Raw genomic sequence first — 26,003 nt, forward strand, 5'->3', positions numbered from 1 at the left:
TTTGCTGCAACTTTAATTTCCTTCTGTTTTGTTCTTCCATTTGTTTTGCCCCTCCCTACCCTCTGGGTAGGGACACAGGTGGTGCTGTGGGTTAAGCCACAGAGCCTAGGGCTTGCTGATCAGAAGGTTGGCAGTTCGAATCCCTGCGACAGGGTGAGCTCCCGTTGCTCTGTTCCAGCTCCTGCCAACCTAGCAGTTCGAAAACATGTCAAAGTGCAAGTAGATAAATAGGTACCGCTCCGGTGGGAACGTAAATGGTGTTTCAGTGCGCTGCTCTGGTTTGCCAGAAGTGGCTTAGTCATGCTGGCTACATGACCTGGAAGCTGTACGCCGGCTACCTCGGCCAATAACGCGAGATGAGCACTGAAACCCCACAGGGGACGCACTGGCAAAGCAGCACCAGGCAGGATTGGTGTCACTTAGCACCAACAAGCGGATGAATTTTCATAAACGGTTATTTTTTTAAAGTAACATAAACTGTGGAGAAAGGAACTTAAAGCCAAGAAAATGATAACTGAGATGAAGCAAAACTGAAACTATCCCTTGCGCTATGCAATAACTCTGCAAAACTAGGAAGGATTAGCGAATGCAGCTAAACCTCACCCTTCTGCACTGCCCTTCCCCCCCAACCCCCCAACCCCCAATTGTGAAGATAAAATGGGAAGGAGGAGAACTATGTACTTCACCTAGAGTTCCTTGGCGGAAAGGTGCAATACAAATGCAATCATCATCATTATCTAACTCTGTTGTATCTATAGTTCCAGCTGCAGTCACTGCGGATTCTGTGCACCAGTTTGTGGCCTGAAGAGGACAGATGTTGTGATGTTCCAGCAATGGTAAGTTTGGATGCTCCACTTCTTCCCAGCATGGGGATTTATGATGCATCCGCACTACAACAGCACAATGGTTTTATACCAGTTTCATTGTGATTGCTGCCTCCACCAAAGAATGTTAAGAGAGGAGTAAGCTGGTAAGGCATGGAGAGAATCATAACTGCCCCCCCCCCTGCAAGAAAAGGGTTTGTTTTCGCAGGTTTAGAGTTCCACTTGTGAGTTCCATCTTTTTTTTGCTGCTGTTTCAGAGAGATGAAGAGGTCTGCCCTAGCTTCCTCCCGTCCTGCAGCTGCACTTCTGAGATCCTGGGCCTCCCAGGGCCTCCAGGGCCTCCGGTGAGTTGAGCTTTTGTTCCCAGGAAAATGGCATTGCGCATAACCACCCAGGGAACAGAATCGCACCTGCAATTTGCACCCACTTCTCTTTCCCATTTAGGAAAGCAGAGATGTGTTAAGAGCAGGCATCCCCAAACTGCGGCCCTCCAGATGTTTTGGCCTACAACTCCCATGATCCCTAGCTAACAGGACCAGTGGTCGGGGAAGATGGGAATTGTAGTCCAAAACATCTGGAGGACCGAAGTTTGGGGATGCCTGGTTAAGAGGGTACATGGCTGTGTTCTTTTTCCTATGTCAAAGACCTCTGGGTACCGGTGCTGGTGGGAACCCCAGGAAGATGAGCATTGTTGCACTCAAGTCCTGCTTGCAAGCTTGCAAGAGGCATCTGCTTGGCCATCGTCAGAACAGGATGCTGGACAAGATGGGCCTTTGCTCTCCCCCAAAATGGTTCTTCTTATGTAGCATCCTCCTTAGGGAATGCTCTCCCCAAAGAGCCATGCCTGGTGCCTATGCTGTGATCTCTTAGGTGCTAAGTAAAATACATTCCTGTTCACCCAGGCTTGCTCATTACAACATATTGGGTGCTTCGGTTTTTGCACCCAGTTCCCCCATGCAGAATTTATGCTGGCTTTTAATGGCTTTAGCTGCTGCGACTGCGTTGTCATTTTGCCGATTTCAGTTGCTTTCGTGGCCTTGCGATTTAATTCCAAGTTTCAAGGGCTTTTATCTTGAATTGTATTTTGTTTTGTTTCCCTGTGTAAAAACCACCCAGATGGTCAGTATGTAAATGTTAATGTTCATAAGTCCTGTTTGGAATTTGTTGCCGTGCAGGAAACATTCAGTCTGTACCCAAAGCTTTCTCTGTTTGTACTGCCTAATCCAAAACAGTAATCCAACGGATTAAAAAAAAAGGAAGAAAAATGGGGGGGGGGAGCAGAGCACTGTTTAATCTGTCAATAGTTCATGCATCACCTGGGCGTGCTTGCAGTTTATTATGTTTCTAGATCCACCGGGGATGTGGTCAAGTCTGGATGGATTCATAGCGACCATCCTGCTTCCCACCATACGTCTGTACTCCGTCACAGCTGGAATGCCCATGTGGAAATTCTACATACCCAAACCTTTTTTTTCCAGTTACTTTTGATTCAAGGTGGCGCTGTGGTTAAACCACTGAGCCTAGGGCTTGCCGATCAGAAGGTCGGCGGTTCGAATCCCTGTGACGGGGTGAGCTCCCGTTGCTTGGTCCCAGCTCCAGCCAACCTAGCAGTTCGAAAGCACGCCAAAATGCAAGTAGATAAATAGGAACCGCTACAGCGGGAAGTAAACGGCGTTTCCATGTGCTGCTCTGGTTTGCCAGAAGCGGCTTTGTCATGCTGGCCACATGACCTGGAAGCTATACGCCGGCTCCCTCGGCCAATAATGCGAGATGAGCGCTCAACCCCAGAGTCATCCACAACTGGACCTAATGGTCAGGGGTCCCTTTACCTTTTACCTTTTGATCCAAAAAAAGGATGCGACCCCATCACTGGAATAAGATGTTTCCCTTTGTAGAGCAGTGTTCCCCTTTAACAAGGTTTTCTGCTGTTAACCTACACAGGTATCTGTTCTCCATCAGTGGGCAAAGTGGGTTGGGTGACTGGCAGGTGAAGCTTCGCTCTCAAGCTGCAGGACCACTTGGCAGCTGCTTTTCACCTGTTTTGTTCTCCCTTAGGAACATCAGATCTAGGGCTAGACCCAGATTTCAGGAGGTATTGGGATGGTCCCCCGCCCCACCCCACTGGACCCCCCACCCCGCCCTCCTCTTTGCAGTGGCACTGCCACCTCTTTCCCTCCTGCTACCCCAATTATCCCCATTCCCACTCCCACCACCACCTCCCCGTCTCTTATTGTTACGAACAAAATCTTTGTTGCCGCCTGGTGGCCGTGCTGACATCTCTACTTCTGCTTTCCAAGAAAGGGACAAATAGGGGTCCATCGTCTTCAGAGAATGCCTTTGCCACCACTGCTGTTTACTGCGGTGGAAAGGAAAGCTTTTAGGAATTGGTTTTGTTGTTTTGTCACTTGTTCTTCAGGGTAGTCCGGGAAGGAGAGGACCTCAGGGGGAACAAGGCGAGCCAGGCCCCAAGGTAAGTGGTGTGAGTGTGGTGTAGTGGTTAAGAGCAGTGGACTTGTAATCTGGTGAACCAGGTTCGATTCCACGCTCCTTGGGCTAGTCACACTTCTCTGAAGTCTCTCAGCCTCACTCACCTCACAGAGTGTTTGTTGTGGGGGAGGAAAAGAAAGGAGAATGTTACCCGCTTTGAGACTCCTTCGGGTAGTGATAAAGTGGGATATCAAATCCAAACTACTCCTCCTCCTCCTCCTCCTCCTCCTCCTCCTCCTCCTCCTCCTCCTCTCCTTCTTCTTCTTCTTCTTCTTCTTCTTCTTCTTCTTCTTCTTCTTCTTCTTCTTCTTCTTCTTCTTCTTCTTCTTCTTCTTCTTCACCAGCTGGTGACTAGAGGGTCAGACATATTCATGGAGGGTAAAGCTATTAGTGGCTACTATCCATAATGGCTATGTTCTCCCTCCACTGTAAGAGGCAGTATACTGGGGGGACTGTGATGATCATGCTTAGTGCTCATCGCCGCCAACATTTTATTTGTATGCTGCCTTTCCATACTTAAAACCATGCTCAAGGCGGCTTACAACATGACAAGGTTGACATAATCACGAATACAGCAAGATTAGTCACAGACAATAAATGAAATACGTGAAAAGCACACAACCAAACTGGACCATTTCCACATAAATCGCAATAAGATCTAAAAATAAAGATACAAATAAATTAATACTAATAGCAGCTACAACCCCTCACCCCAAAACTCCCCCAAACAATATCCTGACCTAAGAGTCTAGTGCTGTTTCTGCGTTGATCTTTTGGGTGTGTGATAGAGGTATTGTTAAACTTGATGGCTGTTTTTTTCACTCACATAGGCAAGTTGCCTGAGAGATGTATTTAGCATTGGGCAACAAATAAATCAAAATAGATGAGAACATTATTATCCTTTGCATTTCATACTGCTCTGAATTTTGCGATGCAGCTCTCGGCTCCAAGAAGCAGAGTGTGCGAGTCTCCTGCTGGGTGATGTATGATCCCTCCCTATAGCAGTGAGATGTGACCAGCGAAAGAGATCAGGGAACTTCCTCCTCATCAGTGCTTTGCAGTTTTGCACAGGGTGCTGTTCATTGACCATGACAAGAAACAGTTGATTTTGCAGTGGCATAAAGATAACTGCTCTCCCCCACCCCCCGGCCGCCTTGTACCTAAATGGCTTATTGTCAGGGCAGTTGGAGGGAAAAAAGACAATTAAAAGCAAACCACCCCACAGTGGCCATTTCTGCATTGAACCCAGAAAAGTGAATTGTCAAAGGGGATAGGCAATATAACTGAGCATGAGGTCAGAGAGCTGCCACATACTAGGGACTGGAAACCTGAGGCTAATGTTACCTGTGTTTCTTAAACTTCAATTACTTGCCCACAAAACAGGGTGATTCCAACATGACCCCTTTGAAACCCCCCCTTTAGTTTTTGCTCTGGATTATATTTTTCATGCAATAAAACGTAAACTGACAAAGGTAAATGATTACAAATGGCAATAATAAAGTAAACAACTACAATGGGTTCGTATACTGTATTTTTCCGTGTATAACATGCCCCCATGTATAAAACACCCCCAATTTGGGGGGATGACTCCAAATTAAGAAAATGGAGGGGAGATTGCCCAGAGTTGCTGAGCTTTTTTGGGGGGGGGATTGTGGCCCGGAGTTGTTGAGCTTCTTTTGCTGAGCTCACCCGCCTGACCTATGCTGCCACTATGCTGTTACGGAAAGCCACCAATCATCCGTCCCCTCACCGGCAGAAGCCACCAATCACCTGCCAAATTACCGCAGCGGCAGCCAATCAACAGCAGCCCTTGCCGCAGCCGCCAATAACACGCCCAATAGCCGCTCGCGGCAGCGACCAATCCCATGTCTCCCCCAATGCACTATCCGTGTATAAGACAACCCACAATTTGTAACATAATTTTTAAATAACAAAACCTTGTCTTATACACAGAAAACTATGGTATATCACTCTATAGGAGGGCTCTGAAGCACAGGCCTGCAGCGGGATTTCTCCTTCTCCAAGGGATGAGATCGAGGAAGGAGGCTGGGCTGCACTTAAGAGGGCAGTGTGCAGTGTATTGGTGATGCCTGAGTGCAAAATATTGTGATTATATCAGAGAGCAGGTGCCTCTATCTTAAAAGGCCTAATAACACTTTGCTGTCCAGAATGACAAGGTCTTTCCCCTACTTTGTGTTAGATTTTGCACTGCTGTTTATTATGGGCATGGAAGATTTCTCTCTCTCCCCCACCCCAGCCATCCCAAATCACAGTGACAGCCGCAGAAATGAGCTACCTTTCTGCTATAGATCAACAGACGAAAAGAGCCAACAGCTTTGATGTGCAATGCGGAAAGCTTTGGGAAATGTTAAAATCCACCAATGTGGCTCTGGCGGCTTTATCCGTTCCCTTTGCCTGCTGCAGAGAGTGACTGACACAGTCAAGCAGAGATGCAGCAAAATGTAGATTTGGACTTCTCATCCAAAGCAGAGTAAACAACTTGCAGCAGTGGCAGCCTTTTAACAGGACCCCTTAAAATAGGGGGAGGAGACTGTTGGGCAAAATACCCCCAGTGCGAGATTTCAGTCGTGACGCCCACAACACCACCTCCGACGCAGGCGCGGAAGTGGCTTTCCTGCATTGCAGGGGGTTGGCCTTGATGACCCTTGGGTGAGATGACCCAAGCTATGGCTGTGAAACAGTGACCCATATGGGTGGGGGGTGGGGGAGATTTGGTTCACATTTTTATGCAAACCTACCACTTCTGCACTTTCCGAAACAATACAGGAGCCAAACCACAGCAGTCCTTCAAAATTCAGACTTCTTTGCATTTTGCAGTGCAGATCTCCACCCCAAATGTGCATAAAAATGTATACATTAGTGAAGATGACATACAAAAAAAGTATATATATTTGATGTGTGTTTTTAGTGGCATCTAATTTATGTTGTGAGCTGCCTCAAGCCCTCCTCTGGCAGAAAGGCAACATGAGAATGAAGGAAGGAAGGAAGGAAGGAAGGAAGGAAGGAAGGAAGGAAGGAAGGAAGGAAGGAAGGAAGGAAGGAAGGAATGTTTTCATTCCTTGCTCTCTTCTGGCTTTGACTTTGTTTTTTGTAAAGGAATACTCTTGTGCTGGGAATCTGAGTACCTGCAAGATACTGATATGTGAATGCATTTCCTTGTTTCCTTGGCATCTGATGGCTTTAGGGTGAGCCAGGCCCACCTGGGCAAGTTGGGCCAGAAGGTCCAGGAGGACACCAGGGGACACCAGGCACCCAAGGGATGACTGTGCAGGGTCCCATAGTAAGTCTTTTTCTTATTCTCTTATTTGCCCATGTGGGTTTTGCTAACACACACACACACACACACACACACACACACACACACACACAACTTCAGAAGGTGGTCCAAGACAACATGTCTTAAATTTAGGTGGGCTGCAAAGATTAGAGCAGGACAAACACTGTTTCTTAAATTAGTGCAAACAGCAATATTGGCATTGGCTACTGCTGGAAGATGTGCCCATCCCAACTCTGGCTGAATCCCTCCTCCTCCTCCTCCTCCTCCTCCTCCTCCTCCTCCTCCTCCTCCTCCTCCTCCTCCTCCTCCTCTCCCTGGTCCCAAAGACCCAACAGTAACCTTGGGGCAAGAGGAACTGGCAGAGGAGGAGGAGGAGGTGATGGCCTCTTCCATTTCCTAGCAGAGCACCTTTTCCTGCTGAGGACTGCAAGAATCCCTGAAAGGAAACTCAGGGTTGTAGCCATGAAGTTGTCCCATGAGTGTGCAGTGGAACTTCCTCACCCACTCTTCTTCCTGTGCACCCCTCAACATCTGTTCTGGCAGTTTCACCAACCATTTGGAACAGATTTGAGTGGGCACGAAGGGGACAAGGGAGAAGACATGGAGAGGAAGTCTCCTATTATTATTATTATTATTAGTAGTAGTAGTAGTAGTAGTAGTAGTACATTTATTGCCTGCCCATCACCAGCAGTTAAAGCTGATCTTGATCACAGGAGTAGAGTGGGCTCTGAAAACACATTGCACAGGAAGAAGACCTCGGACTAACAAGATGACTCAGCTGGATACAACCCTCAAGCTCTGTGTGTTTTGTTGTTTTTGTTGTTGTTGTTGCATTCAAAACCTTGATTCGTTTTGGGGGCAATGGAAGGGCAATGGGCCGTGCCCACCCCTAAATCAAATACAATGAAAAACAAGCAGAGAATAGCCTTCAGGAGGGTAGCCACTACATCCCCAAGGTTTTGTTCTCGGGACATGATGTCAGGGACTGGGCAGAGGAGGAATGATGGAGACCGCCTCCCCAGCCTGACCCTTCCAGAGAAGAAGGAGACAGTTCAGAATTACAACAGGGGGTTGAGGTAGATCACAGCTCAGAGGCAGATGAGGGGAAAAGCTGGGAAATAATGGGAGAGGAGGAAGAAGAAGAAGGAGGAGGAGGGAAAAGACAGCTGACGGACTTAGGAAGCATTCCAGACTTAGGAATGCCTTTCCCAGAACCCAGCGGGCATTGAAAGTAGGAGAGCAGAGAGCTCAAAGGCAAAAGGCCCTGTCCATCACCTGTAGTGATGACTCATGAGGAAGTATGAGAGACGGAGTGGGTGAGGTTTCATGCGGAGCAACACCATTACTCCAAGAGGCTGCATTTCTAAGCCTCTCTCTGTGAATATTGAATAAAAGGCATTGGTAAGAACTTCCCTTGTCTTATCCCTTCCTGGCAATTTGCTGTGGGAGGATTGGATCCTCTGACCCCTGACACATGAGCACACATGCGCAAATCCAAAGTGTACAAATTCCCTCTTTTTCCTACCAGCAACTTAGATGCCTTTAAAAGATGAAATAAACAAGTCCTTGGAGGACTCGATGAATGTGTGCTACCTCCACTGTTGGAAGGAGTATGCCTCTGAATACCATTTGCTGGGAATTGCAATTGGGGAAGAGTGTTATTGTATTTAGGTTCCGCCTGCAGGCTTTGCGTGGGCACCTGGTTGGCCCCTGTGAAAACAGGATGCTGGACTAGATGGGCCTGATCCAGCAGGGTTTTCTTACATACGTATGTGAGTGGGCCTACATTTACAATACCTCTTGGTGTGAGAAAAGGAGTTTTACAAATACATAAGTGTTCCTGTTTATATCTGTGAAATGCTCGATGATATAAAGATATAGGCTAGCTCTGGAACTGTGCAGAAAATATACATTCAGTCATTTCCTCCCCCCCTGCATTCAAATTCTAGGGACCACCAGGTATTAAAGGAGACAAAGGAGACAGTGGCAGTCCAGGGATGCAGGTAATTATGACACACACTTTCCTCTCTCACACTCTCTTTTTGTAATTTCCACCCATCTATTATTATGATCTGGCAGCTTTCCCAAGCAGGATTGCAGACAGTTCTCCTGTTGCTTTGAGCTTTGCTTTGAAACTCCGCTGCTTCTTCTGAGGTGGGAATCCCATAATGGTGTTTCTCCCCCCCCCCCAGCTAGCTCCGTATTCCCTTTTCTTGGGCCCTGCAGTTTGGCAAACATTAATTATCTGAAGTCTCAGAGCCGCTTTAGGAGGTCAGCAAAAGAATTATGGAGATTTTGCAGATGGATAAGCTAGTTTAAAGAGAGAAGCTTACGTGACCTTGGCCAAGGATGAACAGGCTATATGTGGGAGCGAGAACAACGGAACGTGACAGCTCTCAAACGGTCTCCCGGATGGAAAAGATCGGGAGTGGAGCAAGCTGTACGCTTGTACTTGGAAGAAAGGAAAAGGGATTACTTTAATGTGTTCTTATTGGAAATGATGGCAACTTCTTTAAACTAAATTGAACTGCATTATGACATCATAAGTTTGAAAATAACCAGAATTAGGGGACAAAGCTATGCCTTGACTTAATGGTCTTGCAAGGGCTGCCCCCCACCTGCCCTGATGAAAATGCTTATTACTTTACTTGCTTTAAAAAAAAATATGGGGAGGGAATCCTGCTGCCTTTGGGGTCCTCCTGTTCATTCAGCTGGCTGCTCCCCAAACTGACGGCACCCCTCCCCTGTTGTTGTGGGTCATGCCATCAAGGGCTGTGGATCTTCTGCATAGCCATCATTGCACTGTACCAATAACAGAGGGTCACATGCATATTTAGCAACCCCTGCAGTGCTACTGAAATTTTTCCAGACTGCTGAAACCTGAAATGCATAGGATTGCAGACTGCTAAAACCTGAAATGCATAGGATTGCAGTAAGTCGTGAGTGATGAAAATGCATTTTCAGATCCAGAATTGGCTGGAGGGAAAGTGAGGGTGGGTGTGCAAACACTACATTACACTATAAACACTCGCAAGTATACCTATTCCACACCTACATAGTGACAGTATATTGGCTCAGGTCCCCTTTCTTCCAACAGGGCTGGCTTTCCTCCAGTTTGGGGCTTGCATGCTCGCTCCCTCACCCATTAGCAGCACATGGGATCTGGGAAATATCATTTCCCTTTTCCCCAATGCCCTGGAGTGACATTAGATCAGCCACTTCAGGCCATTGTGGTGTGTGGCTTCTCAGAGAAACCCATAGCTGGGGCCTTGGCATTTGCCCAACTCTTCTGCGTGCTGGTGCCAGGCCTAAATAGATCGACAGGTAGGGAGTGTGTGAGTGCATAGGCCTCCTGTTACAGGTACATTGCTATGTCCATGGCACACCCTGACTTCAGGTTGGTTCAGGAGAGATAGAGAGGGGACGGGCAATGGAAACTATGTCTGCAGGAGGGGAGGCATAAATAAATTGAGGTCTTTTCAAAGCCGTTGTTCTTGGCTTCATCGGAAAAAGGTCCTGAGATTCTGGCTTAATCATGAGGTGCTCTTCATTGATTTGACAAGGGATATGCTTTCTGAACAACAGTTCTGTTTGTCTGTAGGGTATGATGGGTCCTCAAGGAGCTCCAGGGAAAGATGGGATTCAAGGATCAAAGGTAAAAGCACTGGGCAGTCTGGCAACCATCAAATGTGGGCTCTCAAATGGCCCAAATCGCAAGTTGAAGAGAGAGTGCAATTCTCCATGAACGTGAGAGCAAGCACAAGTGAAATTTCTTCCCCATTGCTCAGTGTTTCTTTACAGCACCTGACATGATGCTTCTGGACACAGATGCTTCATTTAGCTATCAAGGATAATAACACAATTAGGATAGAACAATCCTCAGTCGGTGCAGCACGAATAATTTGGTTGCAAGCAATGATTCAAGGCACAGTCCCAAAGGAAAGGCCCAGACTCCCTTGCAGGCTGCTGAGAGAATGCCAGAGCAGAACTCTTGTGTGATCGTAGGGAGGCAAATGCCTCACCTGAACATCCTTTTAAGCTTTCTCATTGAGAAATAAGGTTGCCTGGTCCTCAGGTGGGCGTCATGCTTGCCCCTTCAAATGCTGCAAGACCGCACAATATTGGCCGTGGCTGCTGTGACTCCCAACTTTTCCCACTCCCCTTGCTAATTAAAAGGCAAAGCTAATTAACAGAATTGTAGTCTTGGAAGGGATGCGAAAGGTCATCTAGATAGACCAACGCCCTGCAATACAAGTCAAGCAAAAGGATTTTGCACTCTGCTGTATGATTTCATTTACGTGCAAGAGTCCTTTTTTTTGCAGGGTTTTTCTATATTTGTGGGTTGGGGGGAGTCAAATAGTTAAGTTCAAATGTTTCCTTCCCAACATTTTTTTTTTTTTGGCAAGCATTATTTTGGGGGCGTTCACGAAGAGCTTGAATTTTTGGAAATGCTTAAAAAAATCTTTACTGAAGTGTTCAGCAGAAAGAGAACAAGTAACCTACAGTGGCTCCCAGTACGTTTCCGAGCACAATTCAAAGTGTTGGTGCTGACCTTTAAAGCCCTAAACGGCCTCGGTCCAGTATACCTGAAGGAGCATCTCCTCCCCCATCGTTCTGCCCGGACACTGAGGTCCAGCGCCGAGGGCCTTCTGGCGGTTCCTTCTCTACGAGAAGCCAAGTTACAGGGAACCAGGCAGAGGGCCTTCTTGGTAGTGGCGCCCACCCTGTGGAATGCCCTCCCACCAGAGGTCAAAGAGAATAACAATTACCAGACCTTTAGAAGGCATCAGAAGGCATCTGAAGGCAGCCCTGTTTAAGGAAGCTTTTAATGTTTGATGGATTTCTGTGTTTTAATGTTTTGTTGGAAGCCGCCCAGAGTGGCTGGGGGAACCCGGCCAGATGGGCGGAGTATAAATAATAACATATTATTATTATTATTATTATTATTATTATTATTATTATTATTATTACAGCAACCAGGGATAGCCAAACAAGAAATATATCCTGTGATACAGGAGCTCATAAGTCATTCTGAAATTCAGGGTTGCAGCCTCTGCTGCAATTCTGCTCAAGCAGCAGATTTCTGCTTGTGTACCAGAACTTTCATTTCCACCCCACTTCCCTGAAATGCTCCCCACGCCCTCAAAATCTGCTCTAGAAAGCTGAGGGACACCCCCAGGGAACCCGGGAGAAGTCCTACTACGCAAGCAGAATTCTGTTAGCACAGCACTGGATGCAATCTGCAGGGTGGAACTGATTCATATATTTAATTCAATATTTGAAGATGGAGATTTGACAGAAATACAAAGGGAGCGGGAAAGGGGGAGGTAATTCTTTTTGTAAACTCCTTGATGGTTTTTTTTACGTTTATAATTTTTGCGGAATAAATATTATTAATCGAATTTGCTTAAAAACTGCTTAATGTTTTTAAAAGAACCTCTGAGCAGTGTACAATGTAAAATCAATATCGTTAAGACGAAAAACAAAGCCAATTAAAGCATTGAAAAGAGGAATTCAGAGAATTCAAATGCATAAAGCCTGGGCAAAAAGACACGTAGCCTCAATCAGCTCCCAGTCCGTACCAGGAAATGCTTTCATATTTTGGGGAAACTGGTACATGGCCTGCTCACAAAAGCCTTGATCAGTTCTGAGATGATGATGATGGGGATGTTTGTGCATCCACGATAAGGCAACCAAAAGTGATCAAAGGGGTGGGACATCAACCCTACAAGAACAGCTACAACATTTGGGACTTCTTTAGTTGAGTGAAATAGCAAGTAAGAGAAAATACATCAGAAGTTTATAACAGTATGCATCGTATAGAGCAGGGGTCAGCAAACCTTTTCAGCAGGGGGCCGGTCCACTGTCCCTCAGACCTTGTGGGTGCCGGACTATATTTTGGAAAAAAATATGAACAAATTCCTATGCCCCACAAATAGTCCAGAGATGCATTTTAAATAAAAGGACACATTCTACTCATGTAAAAACATGCTGATTCCTGGACCATCCGTGGGCCGGATTGAGAAGGTGATTGGGTTGCATCCGGCTCCCGGGCCTTAGTTTGGGGACCCCTGGTATAGAGAAAGTGGGTAGAGATAAGTTCTTCCCCCATCTCTGCTACCACAGGAACTCAGGGGCATCCAACAAAGCCAAATGCTAGCATCTGGCCCCTACAGGATGTAGAGATGGCCACTCAAAAGAGGATTAGACACAATGCAACTGTGGTGACTGTCCTGGATTGCTATTTATTTTTTTATTTAATAACAGGTACGCAGCACTTGATTGTAAAAAAGAAACCTCAAAGCGGTTTGCAAAGATTATTGGAGGCAGCAATGCATCTGAATGCCCATTGCTGGAAACCACAGGATGGGAGAATGCCTCTTTCGCACCCAGACCCTGCCTACAGGTTTTCCCAGAAGAGGCAATCTAGATGGCCACTGTGAGAACAGGATGCTAGAGGGGCCACTGGCCTGATCCAGCAGCAGGACTCTTCTTATGTCTTTATCCCTAAAAACAGCACACACACCCCTGAGCTCTCCCTCCCTGTTTTAGCCTCAGCCTTTCACTCACTGTTCGGACTTGATTTGCAGGGTGTTCGAGGCCTGGAAGGCACGGCTGGACCTCCTGGACCACCAGGACCAAGGGTAAGAGATGCCAGCCATGTGGAAGGCAACTTTTTTCCCACTCCAAAGGTCTTGCTACCAAGAATAGGCTGAGCTCAACTTCCCTCAGGTTAGCAGGGACGGCAGGCAAAAGGAACGGCATGCTCTGTGTCTTCATTACTGTTGCATCTTCCTCCGGCTACTGTTCAGCAAGAGCTGGAGAGCCACCTGCTTCCAAATCCTGCAGCATCTCCTCTAAGCCAAGTTCTGTGGTACCCAAGTCGCAGCAGAGTGTCAGACGTTGACGTCTTAGTAGCCTCTTCTCCTTTCATCAGAAAAGGCAGGGATGCCATTTAAGATTTGCGGGAGGAGAAAGGGAAGCAATTGCAGCAGCGGAAGGCAAGAATCTCAGCCAGATTTAAAGATCTACTCCTGGCTAAATTCTAGATTTAAAGTGTTTTGGCGGTGTATTTCAAGATCATTTGTTTTGGTTGCTTTTCAACTCCTCCTTTTGCGGTTGTTAACATTTTATTGACAAGGATAAACAAAGCATTTCCAACCATCTCAACCCCCCACCCCCCGGTCCCTTGTTTCGTAAAGCAGGGATCACTTATAACACAGTATACATTTTATTAACAGTTGTTGTTTTTAATTGGACTTGTTAACTGCTTTTTATCCAGAGATACCCAGGTGACTTGCATTTAGAAACATAAACATAGATACATTCATTATACCATTAATAAAAATCACACACACACTTTCATCATAGGAGAAAAACATCAGCTTGTTTATTATTACATTTGTATCTTACTTTTCCTCAAAGTGGCATACATGGTTCTCTCTTCCCAAGGCCACTTACTAAGCTTCGTGGCTGAGCGGGGATTTGAACCCTGGTCTCCCAGGTTCTCGACCGATACTCTTAGCTACACCATACCATAGCTGCCAAGTCTCCCGTTTTCCCAGGGAAACCCCCGTTTTTCCAGCTGTCCCCAGCCGAAAAAACGATTTTCTTTGTTTTTCCCCGGTTTATTCTGGCGCGGTGGCCATTTTGGAACTGGGCGGAGCATGCTCAGAAGCGACTTTTGATGCTGCTCTGCCCAGTTCCAAAATGGCTGCAGTGCGACTTCTGGTGCGGCAGCCATTTTGGAACTGGGCACAACAGCAGCAAAAGTCACTTCTGAGCATGCTCCGCCCAGTTCCAAAATGGTCACCGCGCTACTTCCGGTATGCTAATTTTGGTCCGGTCCCTTATTTTTCAGAGAGGAACTTGGCAGGTATGCACCATACTACGGTAACGCAGGACATCTTTATTCTCCCCAACTGCAGTTGCTCAGCAGAGTGATTTCCCTACCCATTTTGTCCTCACAACAACCCTGTGAAGCAGCTTAGACTGTGAAGAAAGAATGGGAAGGGGGGACAGGAGGGAAAAGTCAGAAGGAGGCAAGAAAATGCAAGAGGACAGGAAAAAAGTCAGGGGATTGGAAGGGGGGGGTAGGATAAAGTAACAGAGTGTGTGTGAGAGAGAAGTAGGAAGAGAGAGCGCCAAGATTCTGTCTGCATAATAAAGCCATTAAAAACAGAAGGGAGAAAATAACACCGTTCTGGGACTTGCAGTTCTGACCTACTATTGTGCCCATAAATTGTGACATTAATTGGAAACGAAGTGAGCATGAGCCATGCACAGTACGGCCTTCACATTTTGTCCCCCCGACTGGGTGGGGCGCCGACTTCAACCTGAAGGCCGTAATTCCCACACTGGGCCTTTTGCAAGTTGGTTTTTGCTGGTTTCCCTCAAGCCTCAAGTCGCAATAATTTTCCGTCATCTGACATCTTCAGTCATTGTGGCTCTCCCTGGCTCTCTGCAGGGTTTCCAAGGTGTAGCAGGCACCCGAGGCAGCAGTGGGGAGAAGGGTCCCCCAGGAGAAGTTGGCCCAACGGTAAGTCTTCCCCTTTTCATTCCCACAAGTGCACACCAGCCCAGGAGTATGTAAAACTTGTCCTTTCCCCTCCCTCCCTCCCTTCCTTTCCTCAGGACGACAAACATTTTGCTGCCTGCCCCCAGCCATTGGAATAGGGCAGTCTGAATAACCTAACAAAATAAATAAATAAATAGCTGGCATCTGCAAAACTGGATCTGTCATTTTTTCACAAAATGCTGTTTCCCCAAATTGTTATTTCGCGGCCTCGCTGCCCTTGGAAATCTGTAATTGGCTTAATTGTGCACCATTCTTCACTTATAGGCACATATTTAATTGTGCATCGTTCCTCATTTGCAAGCGCAGACGTCTGCTTTATTGTTTCAAAAAGTTTTGAGATGCGTTCCACGAGAAAAGCACTCGGTGCAGCGCGCCGAACTGTAAAAACTTGTACAAATCCGATAAAATACAAATAACACAGACGCATCCATTCAAGGGCAGAGTAAGTAGCATTATGTTTTAACAGGAGACCAATGAATAATCAGTACCTTGAGTACCATCCCTGTGAAGAATCAATTGGATTCATTTCTTAATCCAACAAGGTGTTACGGAAAGGTCATCAATTTTATTTTATTTTTTTTGCAGATGCAGCTATTTATGACATTTTTATCTCACCTTCCTTCCATCCTAGAACCCAAATTGGCATTCTGAACATTTCGCAGTGGTCTTCCATCCAGGTATGGACCAGACCAGATTTCCCTTACTAACCAGTATCCTGCAAAGTATCACCTACCCAGATGATGCTATGCAAGGGGATGAGTTATGCTTTTGGCCAAACATTCCTGCTGTGGAAGGTCTTTGTCCACTCTTTGCAGGAAGGTGCTTTCGCTCGAGAGACGGAACCAAGCCGTAAAGGAGACTTATTAAATGGATAATACCCTTGCAGGTTTTGCTGGAGAATGACCAGACTAGACTGCTGTAACTGTCAGTTCTCAGAGTGGCCTTTTCATTTACTGCTTCCAAAGAGAAGATAGATTTGTAATTGCCTTTTGCTTTGTTTTCTCCTCCAGGGGCTGCCTGGTCCAAAAGGAGAAAGGGGAGAGAAGGTGAGTCTCTTTGGCTTCTATTTTCTTTGGATCCCATCCTTGGGTGGCCAACAGTCATCTCAATGGACCAGTGACCTGACTCGTTGCAGAGCATCTTCCCATGTCTCTCTGCTAAACTGGTACTTGAGCCTACACAGCATTATCAGCAGTGATGGCACCAGAGTGCGTAATTGCTTAGTTTGGTATACAAATTCCTTTCACTTGTGAAACATGAGAAGCAGAAGTGACCCAGGAACTAAGGGAAATGTTATTTTCCCAGGGTGCCAGAATCCCTGCTGTGCAATCCTAAATGGGCATGTGGTGGAGTGTTGCATTTGACAAAGTCCTTTCCCTTGGATGGTTATGTGTCATTGTTTTGAAATGAATGGGAGACAAATTATGCTGGGGTGGGTAGTGAGTCAGATCTAGTAGATCCAAAACCACCTTTGACCCCCCCCCCCACCTCCTCCTCACTCCCCCATTTCAAGTTCCAGTGTTGGTGGTGTTATGTATTGGTTTAATTTGTGTACATGAGTTTCTCTGCTAGTCCTGTAACTACCTTTCCCGCTCTTGGGCGATTCAAATGGGTGCGGTGACAGTTGCTATTGGTTAACTTGCTAGCACAATTTGGATCCTCACTCTGATAGGTTCCCGCCAAAATCTAAATGTATCCTTTCCCCAACCCCTGCTCCTGAGAGTATAAAAGGAGCTCACCCTTTCCCTCCAGTCAGTCAAGATTCCTACTGCAATAAATAAGACTGTTCTTGTTATACCTGACTCCTAGCAGTTCCTTGCTAGTATGCTGAATCACTATTCTGAGCTCACTTCACGGAAGAGCTGAAATCACACTCACGACATAACAGGTGGTAGACTTTTTATTTATTTAGTTAACTTTCTATCTGATCTTTTACCTGCTTTTGCCCTTAAGGTCCCAGGTACAGCAATAGAACATACAGTTAAAACCACTACAATTATACAAAAAGTGAAACCATTCCAAATGTCACAGAACAGTGTAAATTCAGAAGAAGTCCCATGAAACAAAAGACACCTTAGCAGTTTAAGGCCAGGGTAAAAATATAGCCCACAGAGTTTCCCTGGATAGATTGTGAACCCCCACTTTGCATGGTGGAGTCCACTTCCCCTAGTGGCAGAGCTGTTCTCCAGTAGAAGTGGCTTGACTTCAGGAAGCAAAAAACAAAATGCACTAGGATGCCGCTCTGCACATTAGAATCATAGAATCATAGAGTTGGAAGAGACCACAAGGGCCATCCAGTCCAACCCCCTGCCAAGCAGGAAACACCATCAAAGCATTCTTGACATATGCCTGTCAAGCCTCTGCTTAAAGACCTCCAGAGAAGGAGACTCCACCACACTCCTTGGTAGCAAATTCCACTGCTGAACTGCTCTTACTGTCAGGAAGTTCATCCTAATGTTTAGGTGGAATCTTCTTTCTTGAAGTTTGAATCCATTGCTCCGTGTCCGCTTCTCTGGAGCAGCAGAAAACAATCTTTCTCCCTTTAGTGTGTAACATGTAGTTAGCCCCTTAGAGAAGCCCACCCCGAATGAAACATTCTGGGGAAATCAAACTACTAAGAATAATGATTAGTTAAAGCGCATTCCTCTGCTCCAGTTTTCCCAACTGCACTAAGGTGTGCTAAACTTCCTGTGAGGTTTGTTTGGTTTTTATTTTTTAAAAAAATGGACTGGTTGATGGGTTTTAAACTTTTGCTAGATTCCCTCTGCAGCTATCACCAGGGCCCAGGTGCATGACTTTCTATCATTTCCCCCTGCCATCTGACTTTTCAATTTTATTTTATTTTTAAACCCATTCTATTGCGCTCCTACTAGGCTTTCCTCTCTGTTTTTTTTTTAATGTGGTAGCATTTTTCACTTTTATTTCCTGGGCACCCTGCCCAGTTCTTGCTTAATTTTGGGTAAAGACTGCACATTGATCCAGACGGTGTCATCAAAAAATCTCACTGTTTGATGCAGGGCTCAATTTTCATTTCGTTATGAGCTTTTATGGATAATGGCAGTGACTATTTTCAAGTTGTTTTCTGCATTTTGATTGCTTTATTACCTGTCGCAAGGAAGATATATCTATATCCAAAGATATATATATATATATATATATATATTTGCGTATGGGTAGATAAATAGATAGATAAATAAACAAACAGAGAGGTGCCATTTCAAATAGAGTGTGGTTATTCAATCACAAAGGAATGGCCGGGCTTCTTTAAATATTCAGAAATGAATGCATTTTAATAGTGTCCCCATTAATTTTCAGCATCAGAAGTCTCTGCTTGTCAGTCTCTTCAGGATCTGTGCTTGTGTTTAGATTTATTGTTCCTTTGCAGAGCAGTTTAATAATACAGAATTCTTACTGCAGTTTGGGAAGGCCATTTACAGCCATAAGTGGAAGGCTTTGTTGATGTTTTAAAATTAATATGTGCCAGAGCACAAAGAAGAGAAGTGGTGATTCCTATGTTGCAGGAGGTTGGACTAGATTACCCTGAGGATTGCCTCCAACTCTACAATTCTTTGATTTCATTGTTAGTTGCTAATGTCCGGCCCGCCTACTCTGACTCTCATCCACTATTTTGTTTATTTATTACATTTTATCCCACCTTTCTTGCATTGAGATTCCTGCAATGCAGGGGGTTGGACTAGATGACCCCTGAGGTTCCTTCGAACTCTAGAATTCTATAATTCCTCCAAGGAGCTCAAGGTGGCATGCATCCTTCTCCTCCTCCCCCATTTTGTCCTCACAACCAGCCTGCGAGGTAGGCTAGTTTGAGAGTGAGTGGCTGGCCCAGAGTCACCCAGTCCAGCTTCCTGGCCAAGTGGGGATTTGAACCCAGGTCTCCTAGCTCCTATTCCAGCACTCTAACCGCTACACCACACTGCCTCTAATCTGGAGGATACGTCTGGGAACAGGTGGGAGTTGTCGCACAAACTCTGCTTGTGCTGAATTCTACTTTGTGGCAACCTGGTTGACAGCGAAAAGGAGGCAGGTGTCTGGATTTTCCCCATCACCCAATTGACTGTGGAAGCCGACTTGTTCAGTAGCTGTGAGTGCAAATGGGAAAGCATGTGAATTTCTGCTACAGGGGCCAGTGGCGGCACTGGGAGCTGAGAACAGGCGTGGCGTGGTGCACGCCTGGGGGGGGGGGTGTTTCACGGTGCACATTCCAGGGGCGGCCACAATGGCACCCCGCCAGGGATGGCACCCAAGGCGGACCGCTCCCCCGCCCCTCCTTCGTGCGCCAATGACAGGGGTCAATTTCCCCTCCGCAAGCCTCCTCTTCCACTGCTCTTTGGTGGGAAAAAGGCTAATAGTGGAATCGATACAGCAAAAAGCAACAGGAAGCTAGTCCATTGCTGTCTACACTGACCAGCGACAACACTCCAGGGTTTCAGATAGGGAATCTTGCACCGCTGAGACGGCAGCGGTTGGACTTGGGGGCCTTCTGCATGCAAAGCAGATGTTCTACTGGTGAGCTTCAGCCTTTGTGCTCACAGAAGGCCTTTTTGTAGAATCGTAGAGTTGGAAAGGACCCCAAGGGTCATCTAGTCCAACCCCCTGCAATGCAGGAACTGATGTAGGCATCCACAAGCAGAAGAGAAGGGGAGGGGTTTTTCTGCATACAGCCACTGCCAGCGTGGGTGCAATAAAGCAATAAACAAGGTGGTGATAAGCTAGCGAACTGCAATATATCAGTTACAGGTAGGTAATTATAAGAATGTTAAGTCTATGGTGGTTGTATTGTAAGAACCCTCTTCAATCTCTCCTCACCCACAATAATACAACCACCAGACTTAACATGGACACTGGTACCAGAGCCTGCAATAAACCCAGATGCCAACTTTGCTGCCACATACACCCGGACAACACCATTACTGGCCCCAACAACATCTAACATACCATCTCAGGACTATTTAATTGCTCATCTTCTAACATTGTGTATGCCATCAAATGCCAACAGTGCCCTTCAGCTCTCTGTATTGGACAAACAGGCCAAACCCTACGCCAAAGGATAAATGGACATAAATCTGACATCAGGAACCATAAGACAGAGAAACCAGTAGGAGAACACTTCAGTCTCCCAGGACATTCTATACAAGATCTCAAAGCAGCTGTTTTATTACAGAAAAATTTCAGAAACAGACTGGAAAGAGAAGTTGCTGAATTGGAACTCATTACCAAGCTTAAAACCATGGAGCCACCTGGGATGAACAAAGACATAGGATTCTTATCTCATTATGCACGATCAAGCTTTCTTTAGCACCTCAGCCCTTGCTTTTTCCCCTCAGGACCAATTGCAGTCATCAGCAGTCGTTAACAGCCATCAACAGCTTTACCATTCCTATCAGCCCATCACCCATTCCCACCCCCCCACCCCCCACCCCCCTCTGTATATACATAAGGGTCTGGCTCTTCTGTTTCAAGTGTATCTGAAGAAGTGTGCATGCACATGAAAGCTCATACCAAAATAAAAACTGAGTTGGTCTTTAAGGTGCTACTGAAGGAATTTTTTTATTTTGCATTATATCAGATTGTTTTGCATGGCATACTCCAAAGAACGAGAGATGTGCAAAACCTGACTGACTGTTTTTACTCTTCTCATATGCTGGCATTGATCTTTCCACCCGCTTTCTCCCGCCCCCCTTTAGGGTGAAGCCCAGTCTTTAGCCACAATCTATCATCTGGTTAATCAGGCTTGTGAGCGCCTAATTCAGTGTAAGTACATCTCTGTCCAACAACCTGAACAACTAACTGGCTTCCTGTTTCTACGTCTCTTTTCTCTGAACAATTTATCTCCTGCCGCTTTGCTGTGCTGCCTGACCCAAAGTTTGCTGATGGTGTCAAAATCCACCCCATAATTCAGATTATGAGGAGTTCCAATGGTTAATCTGTGGATAAGGGTGAAAGGAAATCAATTCAGTTTGCATTTAAAAGTGTATCTACTTAATTTGAACGTCCAAAAACAGGCACATGCAAACTGACACTCACCTTCCTTCAAAATTTTCACTTTTCTGGGTTTTGCAATGCAGCTATCCAACTAAAACAATTATTCAAAAAACCCCACATACGTTAATGAACATAAGATACAAGAATGCACTGTATTGGGGAAAAATTGCTCGGCAAAATATATATAAAGGTAAAGGTAAAGGTAAAGGGGCCCCTGACCATCAGGTCCAGTCGTGTCCGACTCTCGGGTTGCGGCGCTCATCTCGCTCTATAGGCCGAGGGAGCCAGCGTTTGTCCACAGACAGCTTCCAGGTCATGTGGCCAGCATGACAAAACTGCTTCTGGCGAACCAGAGCAGCGCACGGAAATGCCGTTTACCTTCCCGCCGGAGCGGTCCCTATTTATCTACTTGCACTTTGATGTGCTTTCGAATTGCTAGGTGGGCAGGAGCTGGGACCAAGCAACGGGAGCTCACCCTGTTGCAGGGATTCGAACCACCGACCTTCTGATCAGCAAGCCCTAGGCTCAGTGGTTTAACCCACAGCGCCACCTGGGTCCCCAAAATATATATACATTAGGCAAAATTGCCTGCAAGAGAAGGGGTATATTAGGAGACATTTGCACCAAAATGCTGGTGCAATTTCATGAGGACCTTAAAAAAAACCAAAACTGATCTGGAAATCAGTTGGAAAAAATGGGAAAGTGGGAGAAACAAGAAGGAACAGATGTGCCCATCCCTCTCTCTGGATAATTCAGCTACAGAGCAGAGCTGTGATAATACTCTGACCCTGGCCACTGCTCTGTTTTGAAGTAATCTGATCAAATTCAGGATTAACACATTATGTGATTATGTTTTTGTAGCACATTCCCACCTCTAGATAAATAGTTACAGCTTGGGGTAGGTGGGAGCAGAGCATTCCTCAAATGTGTAAAAAGTAATGCACTGTTTTCCATGTATAGCTAGTGACACATTGGATGTGTGCATATTTCACGACAGGTCCCTGTATAGAAAAAAGAGAGAGAGAATAAAATGCCTATTCCTTTAAAAATGCAATGTACCTGTGTTGATGACCCTGTAATATATCTGTCATATTTCAAGCATCCTCCATGCACACAGATTCAAATTGTTGTTGCAGCTGTTTAGTCGTGTCCGACTCTTCGTGACACCATGGGCCAGAGCACGCCAGGCACTCCTGTCTTCCACTGCCTCCCGCAGTTTGGTCAATCTCATGTTCGTAGCTTCAAGAACACTGTCCAACCATCTCGTCCTCTGTCGTCCCCTTCTCCTAGTGCCCTCCATCTTTCCCAACATCAGAGTCTTTCCCAGGGAGTCTTCTCTTCTCATGAGGTGGCCAAAGTATTGGAGTCTCAGCTTCACGATCTGTCCTTCCAGGGTGCACTCAGGGCTGATTTCCTTAAGAATTGATAGGTTTGATCTTCTTGCAGTCCATGGGACTCTCAAGAGTCTCCTCCAGCACCATAATTCAAAAGCATCAATTCTTCGGCGATCAGCCTTCTTTATGGTCCAGCTCTCACTTCCATACATCACTACTGGGAAAACCATAGCTTTAACTATACGGACCTTTGTAGGCAAGGTGATGTCTCTGCTTTTTAAGTTGCTGTCTAGGTTTGTCATTGCTTTTCTCCCAAGAAGCAGGCATCTTTTAATTTCGTGACTGCTGTCACCATCTGCAGTGATCAAGGAGCCAAAGAAAGTAAAATCTCTCACTGCCTCCATTTCTTCCCCTTCTATTTGCCAGGAGGTGATGGGACCAGTGGCCATGATCTTAGTTTTTTTGATGTTGAGCTTCAGACCATATTTTGCGCTCTCCTCTTTCACCCTCAGTAAAAGGTTCTTTAATTCCTCCTCACTTTCTGCCATCAAGGTTGTGTCATCTGCATACTGTATCTGAGGTTGTTGATATTGGACCAAAACAACAGGCATATAAAATATTCCCCATCTCTGATGGTCCTTTTACAAGAACGAAGTTGGAAATATTTCTCAGTTCTTACCTTTCAGTTCCTGAGTGGAGCAGCACTCTCTCTCTTCCCCCCCCCACCGCCCCCATGTTGGGCATGGCATGTCCCAAGTGCCAAAACTCTCCCCTTAGAGTATGCCCACACCCACATAGTCACACCTAATAGAGCAGAGCTTTCCAAACTTTCCATGTTGGTGACACACGTTTCAGACATGCATCATTTCGTGACACAGCAATTCTGTTTTTACTAACAAACTGCAGGTTAAACTAATCCCTTTCCAGCCCCAGGAGGAGTGTGGGGAGCGTTTGCGCGACACACCTACACACTGCAACCGACACACTGATGTATCACAACACACAGTTTGGAAAGCTCTGTAATCCAACTTCTCCATCAATAGCCTCCCCTGATCCTGCAGGATTAAAATATGGGAATTGTCATTGGTCTTCTGCTAGACACCATGGCTGACCTTTGTCCCATGCAAGCAAGCCTGAGATTCCTTCCTAAGATTGTGAAGCTTAGTTTACTGTGACTGTGTACACATTGAAAGCACATGGCTTTCCCCAAAGAACCTTGGGGGATGTAGTGTATCTTTTACAGAGCTGCAGTTCCCAGGATTCTTTGGGGGAAGTCAAGTGCTTTCAATGTGCTTTAAATGTAAGGTGAGTAAGCCGTTTTGTTTCTTTCCTATGCTGTATATCAGCTCCCCCATCCCCAATCTCAATCAGGCTTCTTAATTTAGAACCAGGTTTCTGTGTATGCTTCTGATAATTCAAGGATATTTTCCCTGCATGCCAGACCTCACTTATTCTTTATTTATTTACGTATTAAATTTGTATACCACCCTTCGTCTGAAGATTTATAAAAAAAATATATGTCACAAAAACATAAACTTATATCAAAACAGTTTACATTAAACATTTAAAAATTACAAACCATGCACTAAAAATGTGTAGTCACACTACATGCCAGACCACAAGAGTGTTCACAGAACTTCCAACAAGTGTACATTCTGTGTACATAATTCACACGTGACATTTCAGGGGTCGTAGCATCTGTATCTGCAATAATATTTGAGCTGTTCAGAGCGGCAAGAGTATACCCTCTCACAAAAGCACAGGTACATGTGTAGAGGCAGATGTGTTGGTAACTGCACCGTGTGAATGTGTGTCCAGGAAAAACCCTGACAAATGCAAGAAGCAGGGTGCATCATGGGAAATAATGGAGATGGTAAATCAGAGACTCCACTTTTCCCCCTCCCCTCCCCTTTCCTTTTACTTCTTCAGCTCACGTGTTGAAGTTTGACTCATTCATCCATGAACATTCACAGAAGCCAGTTCCCATTTGGGAGGATAAGCTGAAGGCTGGAGAACCTGGTCCGCCTGGTCTTCCTGGGCCTCCTGGCATGAAAGGAGAGAGAGGAGAAGCTGGGATGCCTGGCCAGCCCGGCAGAGATGGATACCCAGGAGAAAGAGGTATCGAAAGAAGTGCTTAGACCAACCCTCTTGTAACCTGGTGGTGTCCATGTGTTGTTGGACTACAACTCCCATCATTCCCTGACCATTGGCTGGAGCTGGCGGGAGCAGTAGTGCAGTTATAATGTCTGGAAGGCACCAGACTTATACCGCAGTTTCTGCATGCCTTCATATCTCTCTTCCCTTTCGCTCAATGCACACCTGTGCAGTTGCACACCACAGTTTAGCAGAAGTGTCTCCAAGAGTCTTCCTTCCAGGCTTTGAGAAGCAAATCTCACTGGGCTCATAGTGCTTGCCTCAAAAAGAGAAGGGAACAGTATAACCTTGAAATTCTTCTCTGTCTCGGATTTTAACTGGAGCCGGTGAAGAATTCCCTACTAGCCCTGCTGCCATCTGTCCAGCTCCCAGACCCCTTCCCTTGTCACTTACTGGCAGCAACAATAACAATGATCCATTGGTTGTAAGACATTGGCAAGTGGGAAAAGAGGGGATGAGCAACATCTGATATTTCATTAACTTTATGTGCACATAGAGATGATCATCAAAAGTAGGTTGCATATTTTTAATCAGCAGGGCAGACCACTAAGCCCATTTTTAATAGCTTTCTTCATTCAAGGCAAAAAAAGAAAGTACCATATTTTTCCGTGTATACGATTGGTTTTTTTAAAAAAACCAAAAAATTAGGTTTAAAATTGGGGCTCGTCTTATACACGGGTAGTGCTGAGGGATGTTTACTTAATTTGGAGTCCCCCAAAATAGGGGGCGTCTTATACATGGGGGCGTCTTATACACGGAAAAATACAGTAGTTGGGCTCTCACGTGTGGGGGAAGAGGAGGGGTGGCTGTAGCTCAGTGGTTATACTTTGGGTGCAGAATCAGTGCTGGATTAAGACCTTTAGAGGCCCTAAGCACTTAAAAGATTTTGGTGCCCCCAAATATATCTAATTAAAAATAGGAGCAATAATAAACCATAAAAATTTTGGTTGTTGTTGAAATGAAACGAAACCTACAGTAAGATGGAAAGTGTAAACTTTTGTATACTTTTTTTACATTTGAAAAACTTTCCCCTACTTTTTCTAATTGCAAAGTCTTTGATCCGCAAAACAAATCTCATGCAACACATCAGCTTCTATACTTAGTAGAGATAAGGCACCCAGCCTTCCTTGTTGCTTAGTTGTTCTGTTGGGATTTTTCATATACTTCTACTGAGAAAATGCACGCTCTGCTGAGCAATTTGTGACCATGGATGTTAAAAATCCAGCAGTGGGAAAATTATCTGATGCCCCCCCTTCACTTGATGCCCTAAGCATGTGCTTATTTTGCTTTGTGCAGAAGGCCCCAGCTTCACTCTCCAGTTCCTCCAT

General features: G+C 45.7%; 1 protein-coding gene across 1 annotated transcript in view; it reads left to right on the forward strand.

The window, feature by feature from the left end:
- The window catches only part of COL20A1 (collagen type XX alpha 1 chain), a 100,514-nt gene that overhangs the window by 69,398 nt on the left and 5,113 nt on the right, over positions 1-26,003 (forward strand). Inside the window, exons 26-36 of the mRNA XM_060277347.1 lie at positions 759-836; positions 1,082-1,168; positions 3,241-3,294; positions 6,517-6,612; positions 8,559-8,612; positions 10,211-10,264; positions 13,200-13,253; positions 15,077-15,148; positions 16,198-16,233; positions 20,890-20,956; positions 24,451-24,639. Coding sequence (XP_060133330.1) covers positions 759-836; positions 1,082-1,168; positions 3,241-3,294; positions 6,517-6,612; positions 8,559-8,612; positions 10,211-10,264; positions 13,200-13,253; positions 15,077-15,148; positions 16,198-16,233; positions 20,890-20,956; positions 24,451-24,639 — 841 coding nt within the window. The remainder of the gene's footprint in view (positions 1-758; positions 837-1,081; positions 1,169-3,240; positions 3,295-6,516; positions 6,613-8,558; positions 8,613-10,210; positions 10,265-13,199; positions 13,254-15,076; positions 15,149-16,197; positions 16,234-20,889; positions 20,957-24,450; positions 24,640-26,003) is intronic.

The sequence above is a fragment of the Zootoca vivipara genome, chromosome 7 (genome assembly GCF_963506605.1).
Source record: "Zootoca vivipara chromosome 7, rZooViv1.1, whole genome shotgun sequence".
Classification (NCBI taxonomy): Eukaryota; Metazoa; Chordata; class Lepidosauria; order Squamata; family Lacertidae; genus Zootoca; species Zootoca vivipara.